This window comes from Heliangelus exortis, chromosome 1, assembly GCF_036169615.1.
Source record: "Heliangelus exortis chromosome 1, bHelExo1.hap1, whole genome shotgun sequence".
Classification (NCBI taxonomy): Eukaryota; Metazoa; Chordata; class Aves; order Apodiformes; family Trochilidae; genus Heliangelus; species Heliangelus exortis.
The window spans coordinates 163,998,147-164,011,340 of NC_092422.1; the positions used below are offsets into that span (position 1 = coordinate 163,998,147).

At 39.5% G+C, this 13,194-nt stretch overlaps 1 protein-coding gene across 1 annotated transcript in view; it reads right to left on the minus strand.

The window, feature by feature from the left end:
- Positions 1-13,194, minus strand: part of MSRB3 (methionine sulfoxide reductase B3) — an 84,276-nt gene that overhangs the window by 31,592 nt on the left and 39,490 nt on the right. Inside the window, 1 exon segment of the mRNA XM_071733473.1 lies at positions 5,687-5,715. Coding sequence (XP_071589574.1) covers positions 5,687-5,715 — 29 coding nt within the window.

Here is a 13,194-nt window from a genome sequence, read left to right on the forward strand (position 1 = left end):
AATGATTTTGTTACAAACACTGAATGTCTCTTTTCTTTCCTGAACCTGAAACTGCTCAGCCTTGCTAAGAAGAAATGAAGAACTGCTCTGCCACAACCTGGTTGCAGAAGCTGACATCAGTAAAATTCAGGAATTGTTCATTTGAACTTAGGTCTATGATCCAGTTGATGCAAGTTTTGAGCAATTCAAGTTTCTTTTGGGGTCTCTCTAGTAGTGTCAGTAAGAGATGCTCACTTACAAGATGCCTTTTGGTTTTCATTTCTTTCTTACTCAGGTGAAGAGTTCCTTGTGCTCTTAATAGTTGTTCTGATGACTTTCACACAACAGCACTGGTGACAGGATAGGGACAATCAGGGCTGATGGTGAGAGTTTGGAAATTCGATTGCTGAACATCTGGAAGCGAGGCCAAGAGGAATTTATGAGAGGAGAACATTTGACCACCCCCAACCTTATGATTTCCTTCAACTGTTCTCTAGCACCTGTGCCAAATCATGTAGCCTAGCAAGTCAGTACCTCATAGGGGTCACATGGAGAAAATGACATCAGTAAATGCAAGAGCTGAGAAAGGAAAGGATGGGAACTTTGATGGGGATAGTGAGGTGGCAGCATTGCGTGGTGCTGAAAACACAAGGATACACTCATTCTGGTGGAAAAAAAGAGATGTGCAAAGAGAAGAAATTATCCACCACGAGTCAAAAAAGGCAGGTGAAGGAAATTCCAGGAACTGTTGGCAGCTCCTCAACTTGCTTTATGTTTGGCTGCTAGGACAGCCGGGATCTAACAATAGCCTGTGTGCAGCTGTCCCTCAGGACAGCCTCTAGCTGCATGGGCAGATGTTATGGCTTAATTCCTGATAGTAACAGGAATGTTTTCAAGGTATTGATGCAACCAGTGACATAACATCACATAGGTAAACTCTAAATTTCATTTAATCTGTAGAGATGCATGCTACAATCAAGCAGGGCGACAGAATGGGTTGTGGAGATACAAATCCTTCTGAGAGAGGTGGGAAGCAAATGATGAAGAGTATGAAGAGGAATGATGAAGAAATGGCACAGCGAATGATGTAGGACATAGCTACAGGCACTGTATAACCTTGGGCACACTTCTCTCTTCTGCCAGTGCACAGAGGCATTCCTACAGCATGGTGCCTCCACAACTGTCATTTTATTGCACCCTGTGCTCTCTGACTTCCTCCATTCCACCATATGAGTCACATACATATATATATAAAAAAAGACTAATAGTATTGTCCAAGGATTTTTTTTTCTTTCTTTTTAACACAGAAAAACCCTCAAATTTCTTCCCCTTCATGATTTCACTGCCAACACTCTCACTTGAAGATCACACGGCTCACCTCCACACCGACAGGCAGGATGCACCAAACATCACAGAAGATGACCCCCAAAATTCCAACCCCCTCAGTAGACAGTAGGAAACTCCCCATTACCATTACTGGTGACCAGTGGCCATGCTGAGGCAGTTGTTTGCAATTTTCTATGCTTGTTCTTTTCTTAATAAAGTGGGACTAGCAGTGCCCAGTGAAAATTTATGGAATTTACAAATTCTTCCTGTTGCGGAAAAGCATCAAGAAGACTTATTTTTCTTTAAATTAAAAAAATCCTTTCATTAACTGGTTATTTCAATGTAATTCTTGCCTTCTTAAATTCTAAAATTTGCTAACCAAGTATACAGCACAACAAACTTTTAAAATGCTACCAAAATACTAATAATTAGAACAGAATTCTTTAAGCTGTGGTTTTTGTGGTGTACTTTGTTCCCTAACAAATTTTCAGGGAAAAAATATTTTTCCTACAACCATTTTTTCTTTTTTTTTTTATAAAAAGTACTTTTTTTTTATAACAAAACCCTATCTTCAGTGCCAGTGAAATTCATCATATTATGACAGGAAAGCAAAACTGTTTCATTTTGTAAGATCTAACAGCATGAATCTAACCCCATGGTCTCTGAGACAGGATTTCTGCCAGGTATAGACTTAAAAAGAACCAGCAGAGAAAAAGAAGCTTCTCAGAAGGAACTGCTAGTCAGGAGATGAAGAATGTTTGTTCCCTACATATGTTATAGCTATTTATATGATAAATCCCGATCATCACTATAGGAATGTTACAGCCTTCTTTTAAGTTAATGCTTAACTTCAAATTAATCTTCTTTTGACAACGTTTGCCTAATATTTCAGTGTTGAACAACATTTCCAGGGTTACATTTACAGTGAGCCTACTGGTCACTTTCAAAGCTGTTTTCCAGACCGTGTACTTGCTTCAGAAAGTCTTCTTTTAATTCTTCAGTGCTTCTCAAATATTTCTAGGAAAGACAAGTACAATCAGCACTGACAAATGCTTAACAGAGGCACATCTAGACTTGCAAGTTAACTGGAATGACCATGAGTGCTAATTTAGAGCATGTGGCAGGCTGTAGAACAGTTTCCTGGAAGAAAATACTCGTTCTAGAATAAAATTACTTCATTCTCACATTCAATGCCTGAACAGTTTTGAATAATGTGAGATAAATGAGAACAAAGCATGCTTGTTCCAATTTGCAGGATCATTGTTCTACTCAGGAATCATGGGCTGGGGAAATCAGAAAGAAGTGAGGGATGTGAAAATACCTTAAGGTGTTTCCAAGGAACTCAAGGTTGCATAAATACAGTCATCAGTTTCAATTGGCAGCAGCCCTTGTCAAACCAATGCTACATTTACACACTTCAAAGGCCACCACTATGCAGAACATGGTGCTACATAAGGAAGGCACTGCACTCCCTCATACCAGAGACAGATATTTTTATAAGAATGCCTCTTTGCCATCACCAATGCATCCTTCCACTCCCTGTTTAGACCTTGCTGTTCACTCAGAGGCAGCAAGAGGTTTGGGCTTATTGTCTGGTTCTGGATGGTGAGATATTTAATGGAGAAACATAACCAGCAATGTTTTCTAGGAGATACATGTTGATTTGCTCTCAGGAACTCCACTTCTCTGTGCTCACTTATGGGGAACAGAAGTGTTTTCACTTTCTGACTATCAAGAAGAGCTTCTGGGTGGAAGAACTGAGCACCACCACTGCAAAGGAAGGGCTGCTGTGTGTTTCACAAAGAGAAAGATTGTTTTCAGCCTTGGTGTTTCTGGCCATGAAATGTACTTTGGGGTTATGGACTTCCTGCAATTTCTTTTTTCTTTCTCAAGGTGCCACTTTTGTTGTGTGCTTAATCTATTTTTCCTACTATCTTTAAACATCTATCTTTGGATGAGACATTGAAAGAAGACACCCAGATAAGACCAAGGTTTTAAACCTCAGAAGTTCCCAGTTCCACATGTAACATTTGAGCCAAAGAAATCCACAGTGGATTAGTAGGTGTGATGTCTTCAACACGTTGTGGGGTGACCAGGGTTCCATGCCTGGAAAGCTTGAAACCATTCCAAACAAAAACTTCCCCAGAGACTTAGGGGAAAGGGATGACAAGCAGAAGATGGAAGTGAGACTAAGAAAAAGAAGAAATCAATCAAAGAAATTCCTCAGACCCAAACATTCCCATACTGTATCCCTCATGGTACACAAAGCACTTTGAAGTGGGAAGCAACACTGCACAATGCTAAAAATCCCTGTTGACATTCATGGCACCTGTTGATGCTGACACTCAGCATAATACTAATCACCTGCTGCAGAGAATTCCCGTGCACATCCAGAGAATCTCTAGGTGCAGCAAAAAAAGTAGAGGCAGAGAAGACCTTGAGTCTTTTACTCCTCATTTACATTTATCTGTTTTTTGTGTGGTCTCCTATAAACAGTCATCACTTCCAAATCCTTTTACAACCTTTGTGTCCTCTGGCCTCTTGGGAAGACAAAACTGCACCAGGTGTTCAGAAGGCCAGAGCTCTGACCTTGTAAAGAGTAACACCCAAGGTGAGCTCTCAGGAGAGCAGGGCAGGGAGAGCAACTCTTGACCTCTGGTCTTTGGGCAGCTGGGGTTTCCAACACCTCTCTATGAGAAACTGGAGACAACCTGTGCTCAGAGCATGTACCCAAGCTTAAGCAAAGCAAGCCTATGCAGCCCACACTGATGAAGAAAACACTCAAGAGCTCACACTCAATGTACAGAGTGTAATCACTGCAGACATCTACTGAGAAGTCATTCACAGCAGCTGCAATGGTGGCAAACTTCTTATTGATACTCAATCCTTTTTAGGAAAGACCATAGCCCTGCCTTCACTGCAAGGTGTGCAGCCCACAGAATAGTGCACCCAACAAGAGAGCTGCTTTAAAAGGAAAAGTCAGAAAACTGTTTGCAGTACTGAAGTCACAGAGAACATTTTCCCTTTAGCAGAAAAGTGACACATTTGACATATTGCTCCACACCGCAGTTTTGGTGACTTTATTAAAAGAAAGGGGCTGATGTTAGACAATGTGCCATGCTATTCCTCCATGTAGAACTGTTTTGTCAAAATCCACGAAACAATCTTAGCAGAGAGTTCATTCAAGCAATATCTAAGGCAAGTAACCACAAACTCACAGACTAAAATCATATTAGAAGGAAAAAGATGCAGGTGGACAAGGTGTAGGCATTGGCTTTTTAAATGCTTCCTGCTGTAGATTCCACTCCTAGACAGTTCAAAAGATAAAATCTAATGTGGGGGAAAAAAGCAACATAATACCTCATATTTCAAAACCAAATCATGCTGTAACTGCAATAAAAGGAAACATGCTATTTCATAAATACTCTGATTAATGTATTGTAAAACCGAACAATTTTAAGCAATTATCATCAGCGCATTAAGCAAACCATACAGATGAAAACATTGGCCTAAATAAAAAATTGCCATGGTAATAACTAAGCTTTCTCTTCAAAGTACTTGTTTTCATCTTAACAACAAAATTGGTTTTGAATGATCTTTTCAGGCAATGGATATTTCAGCTAGTTCCAGGGCAACAGCCCGTTCTTAATTTACTATTGTTTAACTTTAAGGAACACCCAGGAATAGTTAACTGGATAAATAACAGCATGATATTAGGATCTCTGTTTTTTCCCCAACTGTTCCCATTTGCTGTCCTGTGTTTTTTGTCTTCTTAGATACACATTAACCTGTTGGACTGACCTTCACTTCCCTTCCAATCCCTACAACACATTAAAATTCTTTAAAAGGCAACTTGAGAGAGACTGCCTTTTGGTAAGCCTCCTAAAGCGAGCTCTACAGACTGGTCTGGCATGCATTGTGTACATGCATCTGTCACGAAAATTTGATGACAAATCATCTGTTTCCTGACAGATAGGCTGCACTGACTTCAAATTCCCATGAAATGTCTTTGTCTACCAGGAAGAAAAACATTCTCCTTTAAAGGAGTGATCATTCTCAATCTTCAATCCTCCGTTTGCTTTAGTCTGTATTATCATTTATTTGTACTATCATTTTTCTGGATCAATTAAATCCTGTTGCAAGATACATCTTCCTGATCATCTTTTGGGAAAATATAAAGAAACAGGACTTAATGAAAGGAATGAAACCCAATGTTTCAGAGTAATAATGCTGTTTTGAGAGGGTGAGAAATGAAGATCCTTTTTAAGACTGACCTACCCCAGTATGTTTAAAACTAAACTGAACTTGAACTGATAAACTACTCTTTTGAGATTAACCTGAATAGTGTACATTCAGCAAAACCCTGTAAATCTAAACATACCTGAATTGGAGTCAAACTTTGTTTCTGACCTGCAAAAGAAAATAAAAAGACCATAACTTACAAGAATTGCTTTATGTCATAAAAACACATTTGTCAGACTGATCCCCCAGCAAATACAAGTTTTAACAAGACAGTCTACCTCTGCATGTTAATACTTACTGCATTTAACAGCATCTGAACCCAAATAATAATTAGCTTTATCATTTTGGCATTTTTTATAATGTCAGTTTACAAAGAAGGTATTTTAAAAGACAAATCACAAAATAGATGATAAATTTAAATCAGGATTAAATTATATGTTGTGAATCCTGGAACACAGTTGTTCCTATGAAATAAATATTGCTTTTATTAATTTTCATTTTTTGAAAAGCCATTAAGAATATTTAATTTATTCATGAATGTTTCCAATCTATTTTTTAAGCAGATACTGTTTCATTAATGTCATATGTATTGTATCCAGTGATCTGTACTTAATTGTACAACATCCTAGGAGGGTTTTGTTTGTGTGTGTGTTCAATTTACTCACTCTGCACACAGAAATAAGTGGTTTGATTTTCTTAAAAGTGCAAAGCAGGGGGTGGGAGAAAGGGAGAGAGGAAGGGATCCAGACCTAAGTTTTAACTTGTTTTAAAGTCTTTGCAAAAAGACAATGATGTGTGCATTATGCACCATTAGCTTTGGTCGTGCACTGCAGATTTTTCTCTCTCTAACAAGTACTGTTTTCTTCTAAGGGCTTAGCACTTAGCAAATGAACCCTATAACCTGTATATTTAATAAAAGGAAGAAAAAATTAGCCCTTGTGGGAACATCATGTTTCAGATATAGGTTAATAATACTTGTAAATGTAGAAGCCTTTGAAGATCTGAATTCCACTGTGGGAAAACTTAAGTTGAGTAATTACTCTCAAGATGCTGCTGATGTGCTGTCAAGCAGAATTAACCCTATGACTAGGCCTATCTTGACAATCTGCTATAAGGCAGCATTGTCTATATCCACCTCGAGCTCTCAAACCAATTAACAGGCATGTTCCAATCAGATTTATATTGCTCACTAACAATCAGTTGTACGCATGGCCATGGTTGTCACAGCAGGACACAGGGGCTGACCAGCAGGAGACCTGTTAAAGGATGTTACGTTGGCAGCAAAATGCATTTCCCCAGAAATTCTAAGGAGGAAATACAATGTTGGATCCTTTTACATTGCATCAGGGAGGGACTCTATTTTGAGAAGTTACAGTCCTTTTTATTTATTTTTTTTTCCAAAAATAAACAACAGAAGCTCCAGAACAAACTGTAGATTCATTTTCTTCTTTTCTTCTTTTATTTTATCAGCTTGTACATGCAGGTACGTGTAGAGGTATTTTCCATGTACTCTATATATTTTTTATCATTGGTATTGTAATCCTGTACCAAAGATCTGTGCTACAGCAAACAAATATTATATCAATCATGATATTAAAAAATGAATATGTTCACATTGTTAGTTATAGTTAAAACATCAGAAAGGCAACAACTCCCTTCTCCCTTCCTGCTCATTCTCCACCTTCCCCAGTGTTCACCATCTTTCATGTCTTAAATAGAACTCTAAGGGGAGGGAGGGGGGAAAAGATGGAGGGAAAAAACCCCACAACTTAGCTTCCTAATTAGTATTTATAAACTACCACCAAAAGCACTGACCAAAGAAAGTATGTTGCTAATATATCTGCCACCACCACCACCTGCCCAGGGCAGCAGCAGAGGCTCCTGCAGGGCAGTGTATCTTGGTTGCTATTTACCTCCAGTAGGATAAAGTTCTCCCCATGCACCTGGGGAAGGTGGATGCTGGTAAGTAGGGCAAGTTCCACTGAGTTCCAGGTAAAACCACCTAATCAATAATTTATTTACATTATTTTCTGCAAGCTGCACTATATCTGTCCAGACTGTTGTTTCTTGCTCATAACTGTACCAGCAACCCCTTGCTACCTACATAGCCACGTACAAATCTTGCACTCCCAGTTTGTGTCTCTGCACAATCAGCTCCTCGTTGCCTAAATTCTAGATACTTGATACCAGTTCCTCAAAACAAAGACCCTGGTTCTCAGCCTTCATGGCTTGGCATGGACATTTGTGTTGCAACTTGCAGCATCAACAAATTGGCCCAGGGGCCAAGGTGGCAGGGAGCATGTGGGGAGGAGGGTCACAAGGGTCACTGGGCACTGTAATGAGTACCAAATCTCCAAACAGTCATAAATTACTGGACAACAAATCAGGAAACTGATACAGGGCAATAAATGAATGGAACTTTGGCAACAGCAGAATAGCTATGAAAGAAAAACACAGCATGGGAGGTAGTGCAAGGAGCCACTGAGAGGAGGAGGGTCACCTACGTTATAGTCTGTGTATCAACTTGGGAAAAATAGTGCAGAATTTAGGACACAGTATTACAGAAATTGTTAGGGGCCTTAGAAAGGCACAGAAAAAAAGGGAGGAAAGCAATGAAGCATCTTTGGCATTGCAAATAAGCAACAACCAGTAGATGTGAGGGAAATACTCTTATAGAAAACAGTAACCTTGAATACTTGAAGGAATGATAACACTCCCACTAATCTCAATGGAACCAGCAACTTTCCCCTAGGCCTTCCAGTGTTTGCACCTTTTTCTTGACAGCATGCTAGACAAAGGTACCATATACTACTTGCACTAGGTGTTAAAAATATGCAAATAAAAAAGACTAATAAATATGATAAAATTAAATGCTGAAAGTATTTTCCAAAGGGAGGTCCTGCTGCACACAGAAATATTCACTCTGACTCATACTTTTCAAACATTGTTATCATTGCACATATTCTGATAGCCAACCTAAGTGCCCTGCCAAACAAGATGTGCTTTACAGAGCCAGGCTGACTTTACAAACTGTCTTTTATTATTTTTCACAACAACAGAGCAAGGGAATACAAACAGAGAATATTTTTCTCTATTTTTGTACGTATTCTCTCTACTTTTGCCCCACAGGAATCCTCTGAAAATCAAAGAATCATTCATGAATGGAAAGGAGTCTATATGCCTCACGAGAGAAAAAGGATAAATATAAAGTGCTTCCCATTTCCAGCTGTGATATGACTCAAAGACATACAACACATGGCAATACAAATGACAAGTAGCCCATCTACCAACACAATATGCACAATATGCAAGGAAATAGTGAGCTACTAGAAAGGTTTAGCTAAGGACAAGGTGCCAAAATACTTTCAAAATCCTAGATTTATATCACACACAAACAAAAACATATATGATGATCACTTTATTTTTACTGCAGAGAGGCACAGAATTTCAACCTATTCCTTTCAAAAGGCACCGTAAGCCAAATACTGAAAAAGAGGGATGGAATCCTCATGTTGTTGCAGTGTGAATTTTCAACTACTGAATTCCAAAGTATAAATGAAGTGTAGTTGTTCAGTGCCACATAGTGTGGCATGACCAGACACACTAGAACAGAAGCTAACACAGATCTGCTATTTGCCAGTGAAGTGGCTTTTGGCAAGGAGAGGGGAAAGAGGATCTACTGCAGAACCTCTTCTGTTGCATTACAACTGCCATTCCTTTCATCCTTCTTGAAGTCTCTATTGGGTTTATTCATGTTTTGTTAAAGGTCAGCATTGGGAACAGTCTTTGAAAGTCACACAGCTCTGTCAGAAAGCACCTGATGAAGCCTCTGCAGTTCTGATCCTTTTTGTTTTTTCATTGACTCCCCTCAGCTTTCTTCCACCTTTGCATTATCAGTTTATACCAGTTGTTCCTTTGCCAGGTTTTGCTTCAAGGATGCTCAACTCAAAACTGATAGGGGCAGACATTAAAAATAATACTTCCTTCTGAAAAGGACTTTGATTGGACAAAAATCTATTTCAGCTGTAAAGATGATACATGCACGTTTGGTACATCTTCATTTTCAAAGAACTGTATTCCATTTTTCCATGGGCAATTTGCTGAGGAGACAAGGATCTGGTAGGCTCCTGATGCAACCCAAGCCAACCAATGCCCTGCCCCAAGTGACTAAGCAGAATAAAATCATTCCTTTCTCTTTTCTGTTTGCCCTCAATAGTACAGAAAACAATGAGTAGGAGTATCAGCATTCTTGGTTACATCATTGCTAATGAGCTAAAAAAAGCCAGGATAGAAATGCTCAGTTATGAAATCCTCAGTTATGTCCCTGGACACTGTGCTGGTCTGCATCATGTTCATATGAACCAGCAGTCTCTCCTACACAGGACCTGGGCAAGCTGCAGGGGAGGGTCAGGCCAGGGACCATTTTGCACAAGAAGGATGAACCAGGTCGCTCTGCTTCAGAGGACAGGAACTTAGGCTAACAAATACAAGCCATGTCTTTTTCACTTGCCCTTGGGATCAGAGAAAATGCTCTTGTCCACTTTATTTTCAAGTATGGACACAGCCCTTCTGGAAATGCAAAAGATTATTAGAGGCAGTTACTGATCTTACTCATGAGCCCAGGCTCCAAATAACAAGGCAAGATTCCAGGAAGAAAAATGCAGCAGTATTCCAATGTAAAAAATAATAGCTGATGTAACTATCTAGGAATTCATGAGACCTGCACCATCAAGGAACTTGAGAAGCCCCTGAGCACTAAGGACCAAGTAGTTCTTTGGGCAGCAGAAGGAGAGAAGCTGGGACTGTTGCTGAATTGTGGCCAGGGAACAGATCCTGTGGTGTTTAAGGTGGCAAAAGTACTCAAAGGTACTTCTCAGAGCTGGATATTCATAATACCTCTCTCTCCCACCCTCATGTGGATTCTCTGTTATAATACAATAATACATATATTATTTGCAATAATATTATGTGGTATAATTTTATAACATAGTTGAACTCTATGCTCAAGCCTCCCCTCAGAGAGGGCTTGAATGTGATCCCTCTCCTGATTTCATGAAAGTTTGAAGAACTTAGTATTTTTGAGGTTCAATAGCTACTCCCCTGCCAAATTTAGCTGAAATTGGCCAGTAAATTAAATGACACAGTTTTATTATTAGGAAAAGATTGACACACAGACAGCATGATGCTGTAAGCCCTACTTCCTTAAGAAGCCTGGTTAAAGATGTATTTTTATAATCGTGCTTTCCTAGAAAAAAAGATTGGTTCATTGCTGATGGATGCTGAGACAATTTCTGCCCTGCATATTGATGAAAAGCCAAATTCAAAAAGAGCTTTTAACATCATGTTAGTCATTGAGTAGCCTCTGGCTGAGTTCTGTCCAGAGTTTATTTTAATGTGAGAGCTACAAATATTACACACATTGTAAAGCATAAGGCAGGCTAAGTCTAGCTGAAAATCAGTTCCTCCAAGGAGGGTGACTGATAAATAGTCATTAAAAAGCAGTCTGATTTTCAAACAAGGCAAATTACTTATCAGACTTCAAAGTTTCTAAAGAATCCATTGAAATTCCACAGGGAAAATATGAATTACATGCTCAGTAAAATCAGTGGAAGTTATCTATGCATATCTCTAGGATTATGGAAATCTTGGCACGTATTTCCTCTTATTTCTAAGTACCTTCAAGGATTTGCAGTTCAGCCACGCTCACGATAAGTAAATCAAAACAATTTCACAAGCTTGTCTCAACGAGATCTTGAAATATCTAAAACATTGCATTTCAAGTTCCCTTTTCCTTCTTTCTTGAATCTTAAAGCATTTCTCCTAGGAAATCTACATCAATACTTGCCTTTTGGAAAGGATACTTGCTGAAATGTTCTCTGCCTAGCAAACTATGAGACTCCCCATATTCCTGTACTTGTTTTCATTGGTGGAGATGGTAACACTTGGAGAACACAAGCAAAAGGAAACCTCAGGTTTGCTGTTTGTACTGGCCTGTAGCTGTCAGTCTCATCTGACCTGCTCCTTGCACAGCCAGTGACCTTGGCCTGCAGTAATTCAAGCAGCACCTTACTGCATTTGTGGGCAGGAACCAGCTCAGTACAATAGAGCTGATCTACTGAAAAAACAAGACCAGGTGGCTTCTGGATCGAGCAAAAAAATTGTGGTTTGTATTTTCCAAAGTTGCTCTTGCTCTCCTAATACCTAACATAAAAATCTTTACAGAGTTCATTGCTTATATGAGGGTAGTAAAATGAACATTCAACACAAGGCAAGAAGCTGCCAGTTAGAGGATATTAAAAACCACCCAGGAGATGGTCAGGAGTGCAGAATCATTTGCTATAGTGACTGCAGCTCCTCTAGGCAGACTTGGCAAGCATCTAGGGAGCAGAGCCATTCCCCAAGAGCCTCCCAGCAGCTCCACCCATGGGCAGAATTGTGCTGCTCTTGCTCAGAGGATCTCTTGAGGACCAGGGGGATAAAGTCCTGTTCCAAATCATTGCAGAAATCAGTAATCACCAGGTCAAGCTCCAGCAATGGCCCCATGCTACAACTGTGAAAAGGTGTACACAGCTTAGCACGTTTTCAGCATTCAGGTAGGATTAGAGGTGGGTTCAATATTCAGGTGTTCTCAGATGTGGAAGATGCCATGGGCTGCATTCATTTTAGTGAAGAGACTGAAGTTAATAATGCATTCATACTGATGATCATCCATCAGAGGTAGATGAAAACTCCAGATTCTAGATGGCTTTGAGGAAGGCAAGCACTTTTCTATCTTCATTTTTGGTGAAGCACTTCAGAGTGCATAAGACTTTGTCATCCAGGAGTGACATGGCAGACCTGAAGAAGAGGCTGGTTTCAACCAAAACCTGATTAAGGATATCAATGCTCAATGATAACAACTTCATTGATTAATTCCACTAGCCTTTTCTAGGGGGCAAAAAAAAAAAAACAACCTGCAGAAGTTCTTGCATGTTTTAAGATCTTCAAGCTTTTTGGAGCTACATGAGATCTATTAAAGATCTGAGTTTTGATGAGGATTGTTTGGTAATCCTGCCTGCTGACTGATTCCTACATTAGCAAGAGCTAACTTACTGAAAAAAAAAATTTAAACAGAAACTGTTGCTTTCATCATAGGAAATTACAAGTTTTGTGAGAAAACTAAGAGTCAGTCAGAGCAGATGAAGTTGCTTAAGCAGTTCTATTAGAAGTGATTAGAGATGCTATGGCAGTTGGTTCATATGGCTCTCCTAGACAGACAGACAGCCAGTGCTGAATTATCATTTGTCCTGCTCAAAGAATATAAAAACTATTAAGAAAGCCTAAAGATCATTAATTAAGCACTCAGCACTGGGGCAAAGAAATTCCTTGTATAGATCTAGCCTGGTGACTGAAATCTTCCCTCATGTTGTGAAGACAAGAGTGGTACAAAGCTAATGGCAGTGCAATATTGCAATCTGCTTTTTTCATGATTTGCTTTTGGATGTCTGAGAGATGTTGAGAAGACCTGACACAGTTCCCTTGCACGTGTTCAGAAGAGCTAGCACCATTACCAAGAATTCCATGCAGGAAGCAATAAAGGCTGTAATGGGTGATTTATGAAGCCTTGGCAATTCATTCCTTGGCCCTAACAATTGGAAACTGACAAAA